This window comes from Lampris incognitus, chromosome 17 (assembly GCF_029633865.1).
Source record: "Lampris incognitus isolate fLamInc1 chromosome 17, fLamInc1.hap2, whole genome shotgun sequence".
Classification (NCBI taxonomy): domain Eukaryota; kingdom Metazoa; phylum Chordata; class Actinopteri; order Lampriformes; family Lampridae; genus Lampris; species Lampris incognitus.
Window position 1 is genome coordinate 18,867,751 of NC_079227.1, and position 23,826 is coordinate 18,891,576.

The following is a 23,826-nucleotide window of genomic DNA, read 5'->3' on the forward strand; positions in this document are numbered from 1 at the left end:
AATTACAAATTTGCCTCAGTGGGCTTTACAGCAACACAACATCCTGTCCTTAGACCCTCTCATCGGATAAGGAACAACTCCTTAAAAAAAAAAACCTTTAACAGGGAGGAAAAAAAATAGGAAGAACCCTCAGGGAGAGCAAGAGAGGAGGGATCTCTCTCCAAAGATGGACAACGCGCAATGGATGTTGTGTTTACACAATTTACAGAATACAACACTGAAAGAGGATAAACAGAATTATAATGGAATTATAAAATTTATGAAGAATATGATGCAACGCAACATTTGACTAAAAGCAAACATATTTTTAATGCCTCATCAGCAATAATTTCATCAGCTGTATTTCTGATTGCTGGCTTTGCAGTCAAGAGCATCCCTACAACTGAGATGCTGCATTACAGCAGGTTCTTATGAAGGATACTAGTCAGGTGAAAGGAAGGCATGAAAAATGGTCATTATAGTCCACGCAGAAGATCAGAGTAAGATTCCTGGTTGACTATAAGAAACTGTTTTACTGCCAAATAAGCATTCACATTACCAGGAGTCTGACTTACACTACCGTTCAAAAGTTTGGGATCACCCAAACAATTTTGTGTTTTCCATGAAAAGTCACACTTATTCACCACCATATGTTGTGAAATGAATAGAAAATAGAGTCAAGACATTGACAAGGTTAGAAATAATGATTTGTATTTGAAATAAGATTTTTTTTACATCAAACTTTGCTTTCGTCAAAGAATCCTCCATTTGCAGCAATTACAGCATTGCAGACCTTTGGCATTCTAGCTGTTAATTTGTTGAGGTAATCTGGAGAAATTGCACCCCACGCTTCCAGAAGCAGCTCCCACAAGTTGGATTGGTTGGATGGGCACTTCTTTGAGCAGATTGAGTTTCTGGAGCATCACATTTGTGGGGTCAATTAAACGCTCAAAATGGCCAGAAAAAGAGAACTTTCATCTGAAACTCGACAGTCTATTCTTGTTCTTAGAAATGAAGGCTATTCCATGCGAGAAATTGCTAAGAAATTGAAGATTTCCTACACCGGTGTGTACTACTCCCTTCAGAGGACAGCACAAACAGGCTCTAACCAGAGTAGAAAAAGAAGTGGGAGGCCGCGTTGCACAACTGAACAAGAAGATAAGTACATTAGAGTCTCTAGTTTGAGAAACAGACGCCTCACAGGTCCCCAACTGGCATCTTCATTAAATAGTACCTGTTAGAGCCTGTTTGTGCTGTCCTCTGAAGGGAGTAGTACACACCGGTGTAGGAAATCTTCAATTTCTTAGCAATTTCTCGCATGGAATAGCCTTCATTTCTAAGAACAAGAATAGACTGTCGAGTTTCAGATGAAAGTTCTCTTTTTCTGGCCATTTTGAGCGTTTAATTGACCCCACAAATGTGATGCTCCAGAAACTCAATCTGCTCAAAGAAGTGCCCATCCAACCAATCCAACTTGTGGGAGCTGCTTCTGGAAGCGTGGGGTGCAATTTCTCCAGATTACCTCAACAAATTAACAGCTAGAATGCCAAAGGTCTGCAATGCTGTAATTGCTGCAAATGGAGGATTCTTTGACGAAAGCAAAGTTTGATGTAAAAAAAATCTTATTTCAAATACAAATCATTATTTCTAACCTTGTCAATGTCTTGACTCTATTTTCTATTCATTTCACAACATATGGTGGTGAATAAGTGTGACTTTTCATGGAAAACACGAAATTGTTTGGGTGATCCCAAACTTTTGAACGGTAGTGTAATTCATTACTCATTATAACTCTTAAATATAATGCAAATTTTTGAGTGTCTGGTCTCCAAATTTGCTTAACATTTAGGGCAAATAATTGTCTTTTGAGAAAAAAGGGTATAAGGAATAACATCTATGTTTGCATGCTGGAATGTGACAATTTACTCTTGCAAAAAAATATGAAAAAGTGGTTTTCTTGCTAAATAGTAGAAATAAAAAAGCCACTTTTTTTTGTCATTGTGCAGTTGTTTTGGTTACAGTGAAATTTGTTCTCTGCATTTAACCCATCCTATTGTATAGGAGCAGTGGGCAGCTGCAGCGCCCAGGGACCAACTCCAGTTCTTCTTTCCATTGCCTTGGTCAGGGACACAGACAGTATTAACCCTAATGTGCATGTCTTTTTGATGGTGGGAGGAAACCGGAACACCGGGAGGAAACCCACACAGACACGGGGAGAACTCGCAAACTCCACACAGAAAGGACATGAGACGGCCTGGGGTTCGAACCCAGGACCTTCTTGCTGTGAGGCAACAGTGCTTACCACTGGGCCACCGTGCCACCATTCTCCGTTATATGGATAGTTCAGACTCAAAACATTTAAGTTCCTGGTGACCAGAAGTGCTGTCTGGTTGATATGCATGAGTAGTCTGTATGGTTCATACCACCAGGTCTTTATCATATCTACCATCTAAAATATATTAAGTCCAACCGTCCCCAATGCATTTAGTCTAATTAGATCTGATCAACAGTTCAGCTATCTTTAACTAGGATCCTTTCAGTAAAAAGGCACACTTTCAATGAAATATTTCAGTTATTTCTATAAATTGTGCTTTGCTGTATGGAATGGAGGCTACTGTCTCTTGAACCCTCGGTCGGCATGCCCACGTTTCCGCTCTAAGTGTTGATAACTGTTCACCTCTCTCCCAGAAAACAGAGTATTCGAGGCTATGCAGGGTACAATTTATACATACAGGGGCATAAAAGTTCTTCTGTCTTTTCAGTGAAGAATACCATAATGGTGTGCTACCTAATTTATTTAATGTGAAATAAACAAAAATAAAGGTATAAATAATACTGTGCACTCTGCTTAATTCAAAAGCACTCCATGTACAAAACATGTACATGAGTGAATTTGAGAGTAGTGTTTGAAGTTGAGCGATGCAGTTTGGAGAAGACTTAGGGTGAACCTGCCCTTGGCTATAGCGCCCCTTTGTGGATATGAAAGGTTGCATGATGTTTAAACTTCCATTAGAAATATACAGCAACGGTTTCCCCCGGTCCTGTTCAATGTTTCCTTTAGGATTAATACGTATGAAATAATTTGTAGGTTTTGGCAAAGATATTACTATAAATGCATATTTGCATTAAGATTGTTTTAAACAGCTTACTTCATTTTGCAAGTCTTTAGCGACTTACACACTGCCCATCATTTCAATGACCAAGTTGAACGGCCAGTTATTTGTTTACAAAACCAGTAAGTGATTTTGAAATATAAAATAAGGAAGAAAAAAAGTCATCTTTTTGCACTGTGATGTTTCAATCACTAGATGTCACCCAGAAGCAGTCGCTGCACACAAGACTGCTGGTGGTGGCTGTTAACCGTTTCCTTGCTTTGAACAATAATTCATTTAAGAGGCAAATTAATTAAACAGACATAGTTAAAAAAAATTAATGCAAATATTTAAAGCATACACTTGACATGATTCTGTTTCTGAACGATAACTTGGTTCGCCCATTTTAAAACTCCATGCCCCCATGCAACAGAGCAGGTTTGGAACAGGGGCTTTCCTCATGGCTAAGTAGGCGACCTCATCTTGCAGGTCCTCTGGCAGGCTCACATACACAACTGTACCCACACCTGTATGACCTGAAACCACAACCTGAAACCTCTCATGGGCACCACTTTCACAGACTCATTGCACCAAAAAAAGGGGACTTCATATGTCTGAAGTGGAACAGCATTAACATACGCCACGGGGGGGGGGGGGGGGGGGGGGACTACTGGCTCGAAAGTGAAGGTATTTGAGTTTGTAAGGTTTACCCCCATAGTACAATAGAGAAATAGCCGTAGAACCTCGGACAGACAGAACATTTCCTGTCCCACGTTTTCTCTCTAGGAAACGTACTGCTACATGTGGTTTAGGTCATCCCTGCCTTCTCCTACCAGGTGTGTGACCAGGCCTATATAAGAGTATCAGTGTATCACTCATTATTTATTTAGAAACTGCTTCCAGGTAATACATCTTCCAGTAATGCTACTCATCCTGCAACAGCCTCCATCGCTAACCTTTGGTCAACACTACCCAAGTACTTATGTCATCCATGTCTGACACACAACTTATGATTCTGATTAAGACCGTGATCCTGTTTTGTACCCAGTGTGCATTTTTGTCTCTGCTTATTGCATTGGTTGATAGGGCATGGGTTATTATGGGGATTTCTGATGATGCAACAAGCTGGTATGAATGAGGCTTTGATCGCGACGGATCTTGTTCTGCAAGTTGCTTGGTGCTACGACCTCTGCTACACAGAGGCAAGCTTTAACAAAAGTACCCCGCCACAGAATCTAAAGCATTTTGTTTTGTTTTGCTAATATTACAAATCCCATAATCCCTTGTTAGGGCAAGAAATTGGAGTTTATATATAGTTCTTTATTCTGTGCTGAATAAGGTTCATGATCAATGGGCGCATGAAACCTGATCAAAATTAATTCTAGTCAGTTTGCAAGGTCAGCGTCTAAGTTTTTTTTTCCTTTTTCCAAATAATCTAATAATCATAATATAGATACATGATTTTCCCCAAATGGTAGCCATGGAGATTTTGAGAGGTTGTTGGGACAAGGGACTGAAAATATGGCTGTGTTTTACACTTCTAAAGAAGCAGGCATCTATTTCACGTGAGGCTTGCAAAAGTTCTTTGTAGGTGATGAGAGTCCCCTTCATTTTCTATATATTCATCCTCTCTCCTTCCTTCCCTCCTCCATCTCTGCTAACAAAACCACGGTAGTTTTCTGTTTATGCATGGAGGCACTAGGACCCAGACCCAGCATCGCTCTCTCGCTCTCTCTCTCTCTCTCTCCTGCCTGTGAGAACCAATGCTGCTGTTACCTCTGCTCCCTCTCTGTCCCTGTGTTGGATAGACAGAGTAGCCGGTCTCTGGATCTTTGCCTCCCTCTCTTTTCCTCTCTTCCTTGGGATATGGAAACCAAAAGCCTCACGACTCCCTGTATCCAATATACATATCTGCGGATGGAGGACCTCCAGAGATTACTTCCATGCCCTCCGATGTCTCTGTACAAATGGTCACTGGAGTTTTTGGACTAGGCAGAATTAAAAGTGAGAGATTATTTTCACCAGCTGTGCAGACAGGACGCAGAAGTGCTACCATTATCTCTCCTTTTCTTTTTTTTTCATCTTCATCTTTCTCTGTTCATCCGACTCTGTCGCTACTCCCAACAGTTACTCAACCTCTTAGGGCTTTCTCTCTCATCCTCTCTGTAGAGTTTCATATAGCATCAGGATTTAAAAAAAAGAAAAAAAAAGAAGGCTGTGGCCCTCTGATCCGGCCACTGGGATGAATTTCAGCCCACTGCTCTCTGCTTGTCTGAGTCGCTGACGAAGCGATAGGTTCCTTGAGACGATAATACTGAGGTCTGCAACAGCGGCCTCAAGTCATGGAAATAGCTAAAGGTCACAGGTCAGCGCCATATTGCACCTGGATTTCTAGTTTACGAAACTAGATTAGCCTTTCAGAAAAGTTTAGCAGTCATAAGGATTTCAACACTGCTTATTACTGAGGCTTGGTTCAGAGTGCAGGGTTGTTGTTTTTTTTTTTTTTTGTGACTGTGAAGAACACTTGGATCTGTTGGACAGACGACCATGGGAAATGCAGCCGGCAACATGGACGCACCCCTGGGGAAGGAAGCCAAGGTGTCAGCCTCCCCGGGCTCCACTGGCACCCTGAAACCATCTGCAGGACCCAAGCTCCCTATGCCACCTGAAGAGGAGCTGGAGGAGCGCTTCAATGCAGTGCTGGTAAGTTAGGCATCTTCCATTTACACACACACACACACACACACACACACACACACACACACACACTCGCACACACATACGCACACAGAGAGTGTAGCTAAACAGGGCAGAGAAACAAAGAATGCGGACTATGTTGGAAATGTGCACATCCTCAGGACAAGCTTATCACAAAGCCAGGTACACAATGTCACTGTGGAAAGATACATAAGGGGTCCTTTATACCAAGGCTTACTGCAGCATTCGGCTCTTTCTATGGTCTGAATGAAACATGGAAGTCAGCTCTGTTTTCCCATACAATAAAAGCCACCACCTAAACTATACATTCTCATTACGTATCAGAATTAGGCGGTACACCTTGGGGCTGTTTGGCAAGAAAAACACTGTTAATGAAAAGTGGTTTCATTGATCCACACTTCTCCGTTGCATCTGTGAGTGACCAACATGGTGAGAGTTGGACCATGGTGAGCAAAGCAATTGATGACAAAAAAGAAGTGTCCCCGTGCCTAATTTAATTTAAGTGCTTAAGTTTATTTACCCATAACAACATTTTTTTCATACTGGGCTTGATCAGGTTACACGATTTGAAATTTGCATCACTTATATACACTCATCCATCAGGATGTGGCAATTTGGAGCCAGGTGAGAGGTGGGGGCTTCCATCTAGAAATAGAGGATTAAAATGTTATAAATCGGAATAACATGCAGTATGAATACATGACCACTTTGTAAAAATACACCTAAGTGAAGAAAAACGTCAGAATTTAAGATGCATACAAATATATCAATGGCTATATCGCCACAGGAATCACATCAATTTATTTAAGAAAGGTCTAATATCAAAGTCCAGATTAAGGCCAAATGGCTGCTGTGCAGCTGAGATTTTCCGAGACATGTTATCATTCTCGTGAAGGGAAAATTCAGCACTCCTTGCCTGACTTTTCTACTCAGTGGCAATACCATGATGACGGGATCTGTGACAAGTTCAGTCGGTGACAAACATTCCTCGACTATAACTTGATTTTCTCGTTACCTCCTTCGCTGGGCCCTCAGTCGTCCTCTGCTCACGACAACATGGCTTTGGACGGTGACTGTGAATCTTGTGCATGTGTGGTGACCACAAAAAGAAACCATCCAAAACAATGGAGCATCATAATTAAGTCTGACAACGCAGCTATGCTTGATATGTGGTCTCACAACTTGCCATTATGATAAACGGCATTCCTCTTCTTTGTCTCTTCACCACCTTATCGCTTAAATCTTTACAGTAGGTGTGTCATGAGCATGTAGATGTCTGGCCCCTCACATTTTTGTGAGTCTATAGGATGCAGGTTGTGTTTACCAGCAAGAAGAACAACCAGAATCAGAATCCACTCTATTGGCCAAGTGTGCCTATGCATGCAGACGAGGAATTTGACTCCGGTACGCAGCAGCTTGCAGCACTTGCAGACATCACTCACACAAAAAAGAAAACAAACAGCAAACATAAAAAAAACAAACAAACAAAAAAACAGAGGAGCGCGTCCGGGTAGCGTAGCGGTCTATTTCGTTGCCTACCAACACGGGGATTGCCAGTTCGAATCCCAGTGTTACCTCCAAGCTTGGTCGGGCGTCCCTATAGACACTATCGACTCTGTGCATAACTGTAGTCCACTGGACCACAGCTATGAGGATACTCATCCTATAATTGTGGATGTAACTTGACTGTGTATAGCTACAACTTGAAACTTTTCACCCGTTTGCTGGTAGGTGCAGGTGAAAGTTTGTCGACAATTCTGTGCATGTCGTTGACATTGATCCATGGTAAATCTTGCAGGCATCGCGAAAAATATGCCATTGCCAATAGCACACGCCAACAAACAGGAAACTGGTATGAATGCTGCAGTAGAAACCGGAAGTCAGTGGACAGCAGTTATGCACAGAGCCGATTGGTCGTGTCTGCAGGTGGGATGCCGGATGTGGGTATGTGTCCTGGTCGCTGCACTAGCGCCCCCTCTGGTCGGTCGGGGCACCTCTTCAGGGGGAGGAGGTGGGGGGAATAGAGTGATCCTACAAGAGCTATGTCCCCCTAGCGAAACTCTTCACTGTCAGGTGACAAGAAGCGGCTGGCGTATCAGAGGAGGCATTCGCAGGTAGTCTGCGGCCCTACCCAGATTGGCAGAGGGGGTGGAGCAGCGACTGGGACGGCTCGGAAGAGTGGGATAATTGACTTTTTGCAAAGTACCGCCCCAGAAGGGTGCTTGTCCAATCCTACCTTAGCAACGGTCCATCAAGCTTTCAAACACACAACAAAAATGCTGAAACGGTGTGCCTCATGGGATCTGCAAATCGGATACTAGATATCTGAAAAGTTTGGAGGGGGTGTAATTTTCTTTCCCTTCCCGAAACCCAGAACGCAAGAAGCGCAATGTCGGCAATAGATTTCGCAGTATAGCAGACCCCATGGCCAGCTTAATCCATCCAAAATCAACAAAAATACCTGTCTGCTCCAAGCTAAGCTTGCTACTAGCTATTATTGATAGCCAATACAGCTAACGTATTATTACTGTTACTTTTACCCACACAATTCGTTGATTTCTTCCTTCATGTTTTGGTGTTTTCCGGCCACTTCCTGGATAGTTTTGAAATGTTTGACAGGCATAGCAACAGTAACTAAGGGGGGCGGGACTTTGCGAAAGGTCAATTGGCCAATTACAATTGTGGAGAAAAAGGGAGAAAATTCCACAAAAAAACAAAAAAAACAAAACAAAAAAACAAAACAGAGGAAATAAATGGAGCAACAACAGGACATTGGAGGCAAGCATGTATGCACAACAGGCATGTCACTACTATACCAAGTTTTGTTATGGTCAACAACCTATGCCCATATATTATACACTACGGTTTATATGCTATATTGCCCATACATCATACCATAGTCGTGTATGGCTATGGTATGGCGCATGGCGGATACGCCGAAAAAGTTTCTGGCTTCCGGGTTACTTCCGGGTACACGGGTCCCACTGTATATGCGCAATAGTGTTACTCCCATCATGCCCAGCAGGTTATAAGGACGAGCGAACCGCATTCAGGCTCCGGCGCTGCGCGTTCATTTATGCAATGCTAGCTGACTTCATGGATGCATATTAAGACAACTACGGGGCTTACTTGGGACTTGAAACCATGGATGTATTTATACAAACGGCAACACCAACCAACAATGAAGATAATGTTCGAAAAAGTAAGATCGTATAAACAGCGTTTATTTAATCTAGCAAAGATCCTCGTTCCTGAGACACGACATGACCGCGCGTAGAGTGCTCGTACACAGTCGTGACGTCATGCAGAAAAAAAGATTTTCTGGGCTTTGGGATTTAAAAAAAAAAAGATTAAAACCCCGTGGCTGAAAATATACAATACAAAGAGTAATAATTGACCATGATCATAGCTGCAGGTGTCCTGTTAACAGTTTTACAGGCGTCTCTTTTGCAGTGGTGGTCCAGGGGGAAAATGCTTTTTGGGCCGGGGGGGTTTTTCGCTGCAATACCGCGAGTGACCACTGGACAAAAAAATTGGCTGCAAGGCTGAGCGGCGGCGCCGTATCCGGTTCTACATCCATGGTTCGAGGTCGTCAGTCTGCATGCTAGTCAAGTTTTGCCAAAACATTTGAGTGCTAATTTGCATTTATTTGCATAAAGCAGCCACCTGCAGTTAAAATATGGAGAAATACCCAACCACCATGGTAAATTCCGGAGTTGATCAGTCCAAATCCACTTGAGTCAGGATTTAGGTCTTTGCATTATGTTTTCAGATGTTTAGGAGTTTTAGGGCGTTTTGAAGTTTTAATACACAACTCATTTGTCAGTGTAATTTACATAAGTACAGGTCTATGTAGATGATTTACTAAACCAGCATTGCTACATCCAAAATCCTTTTCTGTGTCACACTTCTTGTCTCATTTCGTATGTCGTAAAACATTTGTAAAACACTGTAGTTTGTAAAAAAAATAAAAAAATAATATATTTGTGAAATATATCAGTATAGTGTGGAAATTGCTGGAAAGTAGAGACGGACAATTTATCTCATTGACTACACGAATGCGTGTGTCATTTATTCTTGCGTACCAAATCACCATCTCAGCGATATAGCCCTGCTCCAACCGTCGTCCTCCTCGCTGCGACCTCTCAACCTGAAAACCCTTTCTCAAAGGGCCCGTGTCTACCAATTATGGTGAATTGTGCCCATAGAGTCTGCTACAATAGTAAGTCTCTTTTCCTGTAACTCTCTTATGAGCTACAGTTTAAACCGAGTGCTTTTTCACCATTGTGTATGGTAACTGCCTAGGATTGTGCCAACAGTGCACATCCATACAAATTAAATCTCTGTGGGAGAAGAATCACATGTTCGAGTGTGAGAGAGTTCATGTTTTGTTTTTATGCGGACATCTTGACGAATCCCAGACAGTTGAACAAATCTTGACAAATTGACTCGATTTGACCTGACTGCAGCCAGGGGATCTCCAGTGTGAACTTGGCAGTGCTCAGTGGTTCAGTTTGACTGCTTCTTATGTGTTTGTGTATGTCTTTATATGTGTTTGTGCGCACCCCCAAAACACTTACAGTTAACTATGTGTATGTCCCTTGTGACAGCATTTGCAACGTAAATGTATTGTTGTTGTTGTTGTTAGTGCATCATAAACATGGCTTCTCCCAGCCCCGTGCTGTTATGCATTACCAGCGACAGCACTTTTTAGTTTGCTAAATCACTGCATCGCACCAAACATAGATCATCAACCCCTCTCCCCGAACCCCCTCCCCGCCTAAATACCCCCCAGCTCTTACTTGGTCTCCTGCTGAGTGTGCATGCCAGCAAATCTCCCCTGTGCCAAGCGGAGACACTAACCTACCTGCATATCAACCGGCAGGATGCAGGAAACACAGTTAAGGGTTAGGGATGAAGACATTAAGAGATAGACTGCAAAAGTCACGTGGTCTTGTGAGTTCTACATAAATAGACACAAAGAGGAAAGTGCAAGGTTGGCTCAACAGTGTCAGGGAACAATTGGTGAAGTGACTGTTATGCTACACCCATAGATGTGTTTTTGAGTTTGATGTGTGTGTGTGTGTGTGTGTGTGTGTGTGTGTGTGTGTGTGTGTGTGTGTGTGCGCGCGCGCGCACAGGCATGCGTATTCACGCACATGCATGTGCACACTTGCAAGTGTGCATTTGTGTGTTTGCATACATGTATCCATGAATTTTTTTTTTGGTATGTGTATGTCAGTATGCATTTCGCTGAGCATCCTTTTAACTGATTTACTTACATTATAATGCCCCCCCCCTTTTCTCCCCAATTGTACCCGTCCAATTACCCCACTCGTCTGGGTTGTCCCGGTCGCTGCTCCACCCCCTCTTCCAATCCGGGGAGGGCTGCAGACTACCACATGCCTCCTCCTATACATGTGGAGTCGCCAGGGCTTCTTTTCACCTGACAGTGAGGAGTTTCGCCAGGGGGATGTAGTGCGTGGGAGGATCACGCTATTCCCCCCAGTTCTCCCTCCCCCCTGAACAAGTGCCTTGACCGACCAGAAGAGGCGCTAGTGCAGCGACCAGGACACATACCCACATCCGGCTTCCCACCCGCAGACACGGCCAATTGTGTCTGTAGGGACGCCCGACCAAGCCAGAGGTAACATGGGGATTCGAACCGCCGATCCCCGTGTTGGTAGGCAACGGAATAGACCACCACGCCACCCGGATGGACGCCCACATTACAATGTTTACTGGCTAACAGGTTTGAGTCAATCGCATCGTTTTTGTTCACAGAGGAGGTCAGTGTCTATACCACCAAATATCTACAAGGGAATCATTCAAAAGCAAGTCTTGGCTCAACTTGAGCCGCTCCCCATATTCAAATTAATAATGAGTATTTTGCCTCATCATAACACAACACTTTCCCCGACAGGGAAGGTGATGGGTGTAAATGCAAATGCACATCTGTGAATTTGTTTACTGTATAGAAGGAATGAGAGAAATAGGCCAAGGAATGTGTTTATGTGTTTATCAGCTCTTGCATACACCCAGCATGTTAACTTGTAGCTTAATGAATTGTCACATTAAGTTTTTAAGTTTTAAATCTAGTTATTTCAATGACCATAATCCAGTGTACAATATATTAAGATTATTATCTATTTACATACTGTAGAAGTAGGCAATAGCTTTTCTTTAAAAAAAATAATGGTGCACCCCTGAAGCATGTGATGGAAACAGTGCAAATCGACATACAAGTCCACAAAAGAAAGGGCTTTCTGTACTTTGAAATGAATAGAGTAAACAAGCCAACAGCTCTAGAAGGTTTTCTTTTAGAAAATGGTACTGGCTCTTTCTGTCTGGATATGTTATAGACTACGCACCCTTCCACTGTAAAACGTTCACCTTTTGCATCCCATCACTCTCCATTTTCCTCCCGAGCTGCAACAATATCACATGCCATCTTGTCCTGCTGGGTTGTATCACTGCAACCTTGAGTTGTGTTCAATGGCTCACTCCGTGTGCATCCTGTTTCATGATACCTTAGTGTGGCCTTCTTTTCACTCTCATCCATCCATCCCTTATCCAAACCGCTTATCCTGCTCTCAGGGTCGCGGGGATGCTGCAGCCTAACCTAGCAGTCATTGGGCGGCAGGCGGGGAGACACCCTGGACAGGCTGCCAGGCCATCACAGCGCCCACACACACACACACAGACACACACCTAGAGACAATTTAGTACGGCCAATTCACCTGAGCTACATGTCTTTGGACTGTCGGAGGAAACTGGAGCACCCGGAGGAAACCCACGTAGACACACAGAGGATGACCCAGGACGACCCCCAAGGTTGGAATACCCTGGGGCTCGAACCCATGACTTTCTTGCTTTGAGGCGACCGCGCTAACCACTGCACCACTGTGCAGCCCCAGACCATACCAAAAACACACAGCACACAGAACACACAGGCTTTGCTAAATTCCTCTCTTGTCATTCTCATTAAAATCTAAATCGAAGAATCTCAAACTGTATCATGACAAGTGCCAAATGCAACTCTCTGACAAACTACTCTCCATATTAGCTCTGCGCCACTGAAGAGAGACAATACATGTGATTGTCACAGAGCAAAGATGGCCACCTCTACCTCGTCTCCAACATGCCTGTATTGTGTGTGAACGTTATATGTTTGGATGTCTGTGTATGTAGGTTAATGCTTGCTTGACTCTGTAAATGTACTTTGTATGGTGTGTGTGGTTTGTTTGGGTGTGTGTGTGTGTGTGTGTGTGTGAATGTGTCTGGCATGCTTGCATGTGTGTCTAACAGAAACAGAGGTAAAATCGATACAGTTTGATTAAGGATTAGCGCCCAATTCCCATCATCCCTTGTAGGGACATCACTGCATGGCACCTGATGCTAATTAAAACCCAATCAAGGCCAGCTCACACCTCTGAAAATTACTCCTTTCACTCCCTGTGATCAAAATGAAGTACAAAGTGGAAGCCGTCATCCTAAACAAGGCGGATTGCTGACTTTCCATTTTAAAGTACCTACTGTACAAGAAAGCAGCAGAGCAAGCCAAGGTTTGCTTTCGGTTTCTGCTGCGCAACCCGCCAACTCTAGCTGAAGCTCATTGATCTGTCAGCACCATTTATCAAGCCTGATTTATCTGAGGCAAGACCAGCTGAACAGCACCATTGATTTACTATGTTGGTTGCCATTTGCTCTGACCCTGTTTTTCAGCATGGCACATTTAATGTTACAGTTGCTCCTGAACATTTAAAAAAGGAATTCAAAACAGATGTAGGGACCTGCTTCACAAAGATCTGAAGCAATGTTGCCCCTCTTGCATGCATTCAAAATGTATTATTGGTATTTTAAATGGTGTCAGTGTGTGCTAGTTTGACAATTCAGATTCACCCTGGGGATGAATAAAATAACTTTGGCTTGACTGGTATGATAAAGCCATCAGCAGAAAACCTTAACAGCATGTCACGCATCTCCAGAGGCTTGTATACTAGGTGCAATCCCTTGAGAGGTTCAAAATATTATAAATTAACTCATAGGTGACCCACTTATATCATGTACAACAAGGCTCAAATTCACAAACTGGTTTAAGTTGTGCAACTGGGGCTTATCCCTGAGCTTCTTTGAGGCCCTGAGTTGAAGCACGTAGCAAATCACCACTAAGCAGCCACCCCAATATATTTTTCAGCATGCACGGTAGCTGTTGATGACCTTGTGTGTATGCTATGCCTACGCCGGAACATTTGTACCAAGTTACAGTAACGTAGATGAGAGCAGGAGGTGTAGGGGTTGATGAGAAGAAAAGGGAGGAATAAAATAGGGAAGGGAGGGTAAATATGAGCCGGAAGAGCAGGCTGAGATGGGGAGATGGCCTTGCGTGCTGGCCTTGAGGGGCACTCTTCTGTCGACTAGCTCATTTTCATGGGGTAGTGAGGAGGTGTGTGGGTTATAATTAGTACAGCTACAACATGTGCATATCTGTATGTGTATGTGTGAGTTTATGTGTGGGAGTGGGTGGGTGTTTTGGTTTGGGTGGCCTTACGGTTATCACATAGGATCCCATGAATGCATTAATTTTGATGGGAACTGTGGGAAGTGTGTGTGTATGTTTGGCTCTACAAACTCTATTCATGAGTGTGCATATGCACAGCATTGGCATATAACTCTTGTTTGGCATGATAAACAAATGATGCCATCCTTTAGTCAAAACTCAGGTGGTTCACTTATCAGAAGTCAGGGTGTGGGGTGGTTTGGGTGAGGTGGCTACACACCAAGTTGTTGCAGCAGCTCTGGTGAAGCTCACAACTTCTGCTGTCGTCTCATTTTTCATGTGCCACACTTTTACAATTCATTTTGCACGTTCTAGTAAAGCAGAAAAACCCAAGAAATATTTTGGAAAACTTTGTCATCACTGGTGACGCAAAGTGAGAGGTTTCTAAGCAAAATATTTCAGAGGCTTTGGGCAGGCTACCATGGACATCATTAGCACAGCTGAGAGATTTTGCCATGTGCTATGTGTTTACATATGCGCAATGGTTATTAAAATCATCTTTTTTTCGTAAACAATTGTTTTTGTTTTTTTATTGAACATCAACGGAACATAATACAATGCTTGTACATTTTACCACCCTTCCTGCCCCCCCGCCCACCAACCACCCAACCCCCTTGGTGGCTTAACCCCCCCCTTTCCCTCCTCCCCACCCATTAAAATCATCTTCAAAATGCCCTAACAATAGAGTTCAGGACAAGAGCCGACAGTGATACTGTAGCATAAATACATCAGTCGAAGCAGGTAGATACTGTAACTAGCAACGGTACAGTGGAGGTTATTTTAATCATATAAATCCTACAGTCAATATTTTACTTGTATGCTTCCACATCGAATGAATGAATGAATGAAATTAAGTGCAACTCCCCAGTGGTACAAACAAGATAAAATAAATTAATAAATAAAATATATACAAATAGACAAAATACAAATAGGCACCCATTTGCAGCACAATCAACATATAGATAATGTATGCATAAGTGTAAAAACAAGTATAACATCTGTCACAGTACAGAAATAGTCTGTATATTGCACTAACCCGAGTCAGCATATTTTATTGCACATGCCAAAATGTGCAGGCGTTATTGCACCTGTACATCATATTTTTTTCAAAGTGAATGGCATAATGTAACCAGCAATTGAGACTTAGAAACACAAGTGTGTGTTTAAATCCAAAAATGCAAAACAGTTGAGCAAACTTTTTATTGCCCTGTGCTGAGGGCGGACAATGGTCTGCAGTTGTGTCTGACAAGTTTACAGTAGATGTTAACCCAATTTAAAATGGAAAAAAAAAAAACCTAAACAGCCAAGCCTTCATATAGAATAACAGTATTGCAGTCTGCAGAATAGCTTCATTATGTCATGCCTCACCTTGTTTGAATGCTTTCGGGGTTAAGGCTTAGTGTTGATACAGTGGTGGTTTAACAGATTATCAGGTTTAGCCTCGCCAACTCAACACTCATCCATCTGTGATTGTTCATCTGTCTGTGACTGTGATTCTTATGTCACAGCTTTTGCTGTTTAAAGCCTGCTATTCATGATTAATGTCAGTTTGAAAATCTGTGTTTGAAGTAGTCTATGAATTTATTGTTTACTGTGTTGTAAAACGAGAGTTACATTTTTGCCTGCATAGGATTCGTCCTACTTTAAAAGAAAACTATTATTCATGCTGAAGCAGCAAAAGGCTTAAATCTCAAACAATGTAAAGTGACACCAATTAGTAATCTATTATTCTGTGCAGTGGTTCAAAACAAGAGTTTAATACTGTGAGCATCTGACATTAGTCTAATGACTGTTGCCATGGAAACAAATTGACAACAAACAGATTTGTATGTTGTGGCAACAGCCAGAGGTGCAACAGTAGTGTATTGTGTCAATGAGAATGGCAAGAAATGCTATGTACCACAAAGCCCTGGCTCTGACCTGAGTCATGGAGTGATTACATAAAAACACCACTGTCTTCACAGAATGAAAGGAGTAATTTACAGCGGAGCCATAGATTATTTAGGAGAGGTCCATAATAACAATGAGGCTAGGGGCATTGGGGGCGACTCATTGTTTTTCACTGCACTGTCTGGGGTTTCAGTTGATGCCTGGTAACGAAACAGTACAACCACAAAAGCAGAACCTGCATATGAAATTTAAAGGTTGAACCTAAAGTGTGTTATCACTAGAAATAGCACCATCAGCGGTGAAGTATTGATCTGCCTATCAAAACAGCTGGTGTTTAATGTCTTCAGCTGCCGTTACCTGTTAAAGGCACAATCCACAACTGATGCACAGAGCGGGTTGTCCGCCACACTTCTGATGCTGTTTTGGTCAGACTTGGTAAACGTTGTTCGCTTTATTACTTATGAATGCGAATGAGAATACCAGCCGATGCAGCATCGCTATAATTCGTTTTGATGCTTCTACTTGTCTTCATTTAACAAGCAAATCCACGATATTGACTCCATGGTGAGGTATTACATGTTTCTTGCTGTCAGTAGAGCGCTTGTGTTGTCGCGGTACTCCACATAGCCATAGTGGCGCATTTCGGATTGTACCTTAAAGTCCAGCTGAAACGGCATTTCGAGAGTATCTGATTTCGGTAGACATAGTCAAAACTGCCACCACCTACATCCTGAAGCGACTACGGGATACCTACCCGACTGTTCCTCTCACACACCAGCACAGACAAGCAGTCAGTAATCGAGCCAAGGTTGGGAGGGCTCGTCTGAGAGAAGCCTACTTTGTCCTACACGATGAGCTGATCTATTAAACAACAGAGGAAGACCTCATACAGGTTGCTCACACCGTGAAAAGGGAAACAGAGACAGCAGGGAAATTGTACATCAAACTCAAGGCCAAAGTCAAAGTGGGGCCCAGCTGGGTCGACCTGGAGGATTTGGACCTATGATCCACAGAGTGCCAGTATGTCGAAATGATCAAGAAGTATGAATTTGCTGTTGAAAATAAACTATTTTTAAATTAATAGATCAGTAACAGTAAAGTAGAGGCAAGTAGATTGAACAAAGGTATAAAAAGGAGAGCCTACTGACAGTCTTTCAAGTCGAATTCAAGGGCCGATGGAGGTCTTTTTGGCAACTACCAAAACAAACCTAAGGAAAACAAATATTTCATATAAATCCTATGCCTATATGTGAATTTTACTGTTATCAATAATAAAACTTGGGAATGTTTAATCTAAAAAACAATAACAGTATCTGATTTCCGTATTGTGACGTATTTCCGAGTGAAACAATGATGGACAGGCGGGATATAACGCGGGGAGGAATTTGATTTGAACGTTGAAAAGTGGGCATGTTGTTAGCTAGCTAACTAATGAATCTTCTCTGTGCTGCTAAAAGTTGAAGATTTTTTATTAAGGCACAATAGGGTGTTCAATAATGTAATAATTAGTGGGATGGCCTGGCGGCCTGTCCAGGGTGTCTCCCCACCTGCCGCCCAATGACTGCTGGGATAGGCTCCAGCATCCCCGCGACCCTGAGAGCAGGATAAGCGGTTGGGATAATGGATGGATGGACAGTAAGTTTGATGTGAATGTGAAGAAAGAATGTGGTGCGGGAGTGGAAGCATTTATGCATGAGTTTGTTGAATGTTGTGAGCTGGAGGGATACATGTTGAAAATGAAAGAATTAATAAGTAGATGTTGGAGAGGTGGGTTGACAGAATGGAGTGGAGAGAATTGTGGCTGTTTGGGATGGCTGGCAAAGTGAACGGATGTCAGGTTAATTTATTAAATTATGTTTTAAGCCATGCAAGGTTTGCTGTCAAGCTAAGGAGGAATATAGCCCATTATGAAAAGAGGAAAGCTGAGGTGTGGAATAGTTTTAGGAGTATAATGGAAAGAGATGTTAATATGTTGTATGGTTGTGTTAGAGACGAAGAGCTTGTTGGTGGATTTGTAGAGGGGAGCACTTTTGTTGTGACTGGGGAAGGAGGGAGGGTAATGTTGGATTTTGGTTAAACAGTATACTGTGTGGTATATGTGTTTTTTGTTTGATTTCTTTGATTTGGTGGGGGGGGGTCTGTAGACTGCTAAAGGTTACCTCACTATTTTCTGTTTTGTCTGCCTGTGTTGTAATCTTTGATTCTGTAGAGCTTGATGGGTTTGTGAAAAGTTTTATTTCCCTATTGGTTTCGTATATGTGTGTTGTATTTTGAAAGTTTTTTTCTAGAGAATAAAAGAGAAAAAAAAATTGAAGATTGATCGATGGGTGGATGTCATGATATTATTGGTTGAAATTAGGTCAAGCCTACTTAAGGATTGTGTCATATTTTGTTTTACAGGGAGAAAACGTGATTGGATTTTGATATAAAAATACAAAGAAATTTGAATTTTTAAATATTTTTTTTGTGTGTGCATATATTGTTAAATAGGTGCAGGATATAACTGGGGATGTGATATAAAAGGGTTAAAAGGGCATTTTTCATTTAATCTCGACTTTAAAGGATTGTCAGAAAAACTTTTTAAAAGACTGAACCAGCCCTTTTTGTCTGGCGTTGTTATGTTGTGCTGTCACGCAAATGGCACATTTGTATTGCCGAAGCAGTCAACATGAAAAATAAGTCAAAAACACTGAAGAAAAACAATGATTATAAACAACAAATTTTTTTTCTCTTTCTCCATCATTCCCATTTAAGAGCACTATGAATCTTCCTCCGGACAAAGTGAAGATCTTGAGTCAGTACGACAATGACAAGAAGTGGGATCTGGTCTGTGACCAGGTGAGTCTGCTTTTTCTAGTTAGTCACAATGTTTTCAACCAACACTGCCCATGTTTCCAAGAATCTTTCATCCTGTGTTTCTCTCATTGCATAAATGAAATGAAGAGGAATGAAATGCTCACCTGTTGGCTCCGTGTGCAGCCATAATGTTACATAAGTGCTTCAGTGTGGGTCTGCCTTGCAAATCTCTAAATCCTGTACACTGGCTTGTGAAAAGAAGTACCACATTACACAGTACACACTGTGCTCAGTGTGATGTTCAGAGTGCAACCTGCTTTGTGGGTCAAGTGGCAGTGTCCATGTACAGGGTACCGTCAGCGGGTCGCCTGGCTGGCACACTAACACAGTTTAATGTCGCACCGCACACACATGCACATTGGGGGAAGCTCATCAATATTGCATGCTGCTGTGGCAACAGTTGGGTGGTCCATCTTCCCCTCTTGGTGAGAGAGTGACAGAGGACACCTGTCTAACAGCTCTAGTATGTACAGTGAACGACCTTAGAGTATGGCTGTCTTTCAAAATGTCTGGATCATACTGGGGTGGGTTAACCCGAATCTAAAACATCAGGGCAGATGTTGTTTGAACTGTCTCAGTACAGAGTTAACCCAGAGTTGGCCACTGACTGACACACAGAGTACCTTAGTGCTATTTGAAGTTTTAAAGGGAAATAGCCCAGTGTTACAGTAATATTTCCTCAGATGTACACTATGTAGTGCATAACAGATTGTTCAGCAGTAGCACTGCATCCAAAACAAGGCACAAGTTGGCGGAAATTGAAGTGACCCACAAAACCCTATGAACTCTACCACGAATATTGCTCAGTCTGTGTCAAATGGCCTATTCTCTCTAAAGTTCATTTGCATGTTTGATATGACAGTTTCAAGAGAACTTATTGATGTAAGGTGTAACTGATGTCTCTCACTAACACTTTATTCCTCGATCAATTTCGTTGGCAATTGTGCAATCTGGTCCACTGGTGAACATTAAAATGCACAGGGAATTGTCTGATCCATTAATTAACTGCCACTGCTGGGTATACTTCAAAGATATGTGAGTAGAACCACTGCATGCTGTAAAGTAGACTGTTTGGAAGCTCGTTAGGATCGATCTAATTTGCATAGGAGAGGCTGTGTAATCATAGTTCCTGTGTGAAACCCCAACGGAGCTATGCCCTCTTCCCCCTTCTCCATCGCTGCACCCATGCAGTCAAATATAATTAGAGATTTCTGTGTGCGCGCGTGCATGAGTGTGCGTGCGTGTGTGTGTGTGTGTGTGTGTGTGTGTGTGTGTGTGTGTGTGTGTTTATCTGCAGGAGCGGTTTCAAGTGAAGAATCCTCCATCTGCTTACTTGGAGAAACTGAAAAGTTTTCTCGACCATGGAGGGGTCAGCCGAAAGGTACAGAGCCATACCAAGAGAATGACATTTCCATTCAGCATCCAAATTTCCATTGAGTATGAGTTGAACCAAAACGAGCTTCTTGTTGCAATACTTGCTGGAAAAATGCAACTGACCAGCTCTTTGGTCGATAATTCAGCTGAGCAACATAGAACGCTGTCATGGAGTTTTCTTGCCTGCTTCCTAATTGAACATAATTACTTTTTTGAAACCTGTTTCCTGGATCAAAGTATCCAAATGTACATAAATTGGCATTTCAAGTAGTCACAGAGGTGCAGTGTGGCATCAAACTGGACCACTCCCTAATTCTGACCCATGTGACAATCCCATTCAGCCCATTTCACTCCAGCATTCAAACATTTACAATGGTTGCTTATGGGAATTATACAGACGGCCAAGCTTGTTTTCAAGATAGACTGAAAATATATTCACTGATGCCGCATACAGTTTTATAATGCACATCGTATTCAGAAGCAATGCGACCATATCATATCATACCAGTAAGACCATATCTGTCATCCACACCATTCATGAGAAACCTGACTTAAGTCCGAGGATCAGCATGCACTGACAAAATACATCCAACAAACCGGAGACAGCATGTCCACCTGTCTCACATTGGGGCCCTCGAGGATACTGGTGTAATCTAACAAGCTGACATGTTTTAGGGGCACATTTTTTTAATTAGATGCTTCTCTTCTTAATGTGATTGCTCATTAAGTTTGTATTACTACATTTGATTACAGTGCCATAATGAATTAAGGACATGGCTTTTTTTCCCCGAAGTTTCTAAATCGTTGGGAATTTCACGACAGCCACTTTGCTCATATTCTTCCAGTTTAAGAGACGTGTACAGGAATCCACTCAGGTGCTGAGAGAGCTTGAGATCTCCCTGAGGACAAACCATATTGGGTGAGACGCTCCGTTATAACCAGAATCCTTCTCAGAAAAAAATCACCAGCAAAAATGGTTGTTAAATGAAAGAAACTGACAATATTGGGTGAACGCAAGCATATGATATTTAAAAAAATTACATCTGGGAATAAGCTCTAGATAAAATATGAAGCTTGCCAGCACTGCATAGTACAGTAATTGTCTGCTGTTTGTACTCTAAAAAGTTGGTCCGCATCCAGGTAGCGTAGTGGTCTATTCTGTTGCCTACCAACACAGAGATTGCCGGTTCGAATCCCCATGTTACCTCCGGCTTGGTCAGGTGTCCCTACAGACACAACTGGCCGTGTCTGCAGGCGAGAAGCCAGATGTGGTTGTGTGTCCTGGTCGCTGCACTAGCACCTCCTCTGGTCAGTCAGGGCACCTGTTCGGGGCGGGGCGGGGGGGGGGTAGCCTGGTCCTCCCATGCACTACGTCTGCCTGGCCAAACTCCTCACTGTCAGGTGAAAAGAAGCGGCTGGCGACTCCACATGTATCGGAGGAGGCATGTGGTAGTCTGCAGCCCTCCCCAGATCAGCAGAGGGGCTGGAACAAAGACCGGGATGGCTCGGAAGAGTAGGGTAATTGGCCAGATACAATTGGGGAGAAAAAGGGGGGAGGGGGGGGATCAAAAAAAAAGTTGGTAAAAAAAATGATTCAAGACGTTGATGCAGATTTTAATGAACAACATAATGAAGATGTGTGGGTCATAAGACAGTCCTAAACGACCAGTATTATTGAAAAAGACTTGATGAGCTGCAGACAAGACAGGTTTCTCAGGGAGACTACTTGTGCAGCCTGAATATATGCAGCTCTTTCCATGCAGTGGATGCTGTTTTTGTTTAACTTCAGTTTTGTTAAATCCAGATGCTTTTTGGTCAGCAGTAAAGACAGTTTTTCTATTTTGGAAAATGTTCTTACTGTGTGAATATGTAATTGTTTCTAACAGTTTATGACTATGTTACTTAATTGTGATGTACTTTTTTTCTGCCTGCTTTTCTTACCAGCTGGGCTCAGGAGTTCCTTAGCGAGGAGAACCAAGGTTTGGATGTTCTTGTGGATTACTTGTCCTTCGCTCAGTGTGCCGTCATGTAGGTATCAGCTTACAATACAGTCAATTTCCTCCTCTACCTGACACTCCTCGACCAGGCAACATGGTCTGTGCACCAAGTAAACTAGCTGAGATGAATTCTTATCTCAAAGGAGTTCAAGAAACTGTCGTTCTGAAGAGTAAGTGCTGACTCTTGGTCACCCCTGCTGTATAGGTATGACACGGACAGTTTCGACAGCAGCACGCTGCCCACAGAAAAAGGCAAACCTGTAGAAAAGACAGTAGAGGATCTGAACAGGAGTGCCAGCAATTCACCTACCCACAGTGTCACAAAGGGCAGCAAAGCTTTCACAGCCAGGTAAGGGTACCATTAGGTGATGCTAGAGGATGGGGATGAGACTGGAGAATGAGTGATGTACTACTATGTGCTGTAGATATTATATCCCAGTTGACAATGGCTGCCAATTTCCTCATTTTTAGTACATTTTGATAGGCCATGTGTATAATGGGCATGAACACAAAAATGCAGATGGACATTTCAAGTTCAAGTTCTCTTTATTATCATATACATATAAAAAGCACCATGTACCTATAAATGCAATGAAATGCATATGCCATGGCTCTCTCAGCCCTTAAAGCTATAAAATATATATAATATATATATATATATGTGTGTGTATATGTTTATATATATATATATATATATATATATATATATATATGTGTGTGTGTGTGTGTGTGTGTGTATGTATGTATGTATGTATGTATGTATGTATGTATGTATGTATGTATGTATGTATGTATATAAGGAAGTAATAAATAATAACCCAAAAAAAACCCAGAAATCCCCCAAATAATAAATCAATGAAAGTTAAGCAAGGAGCCTACTGTTCATTATTCTGACTGCCATTTATCTTGGGATTAATGTTTATCTATAGATTTCTATAAATTTAAGACTTTTAAAACACCCATGGATGGGTGCATTCTTCGCGCGCGAGCACACACACACACACACACACACACACACACACACACACACACACACACACACACACACACACACACACACACACAAAAGCTTATTCACTCACAGGCACATGCTAGTTTAGACACTGAGGCAATCTCCAGCAACAAGCGAGCATAGCCCAACAGCTAGAGAATCCCCTTTTATTCGCACTGGAGATCAGACAGGTCCAAATACCCCAAAATGTAAGACATCATGGCTGTTACGAAGAACGGGCATCAAACAGCTCATTTGTAAAAGCAACTGAAATTCTGAAAACATATCAATGCTGCCAAGATGGCCCTTTTTGGGGATTTTTCATGTGTGGAGCTTACCACACACGAGACTTTACTGGCGGAGCGACAG

The 23,826-nt window shown here is 42.4% G+C and overlaps 1 protein-coding gene across 1 annotated transcript in view; it reads left to right on the plus strand.

Annotated features, from left to right (window-relative positions):
* The first annotated feature begins 5,323 nt into the window (after positions 1 to 5,323).
* The window catches only part of fmnl1b (formin-like 1b), a 51,169-nt gene continuing 32,666 nt past the window's right edge, over positions 5,324 to 23,826 (plus strand). Inside the window, exons 1-7 of the mRNA XM_056297090.1 lie at positions 5,324 to 5,436; positions 5,591 to 5,774; positions 18,994 to 19,077; positions 20,393 to 20,476; positions 21,315 to 21,388; positions 22,414 to 22,497; positions 22,672 to 22,815. Coding sequence (XP_056153065.1) covers positions 5,414 to 5,436; positions 5,591 to 5,774; positions 18,994 to 19,077; positions 20,393 to 20,476; positions 21,315 to 21,388; positions 22,414 to 22,497; positions 22,672 to 22,815 — 677 coding nt within the window. The 5' untranslated portion in view covers positions 5,324 to 5,413. The remainder of the gene's footprint in view (positions 5,437 to 5,590; positions 5,775 to 18,993; positions 19,078 to 20,392; positions 20,477 to 21,314; positions 21,389 to 22,413; positions 22,498 to 22,671; positions 22,816 to 23,826) is intronic.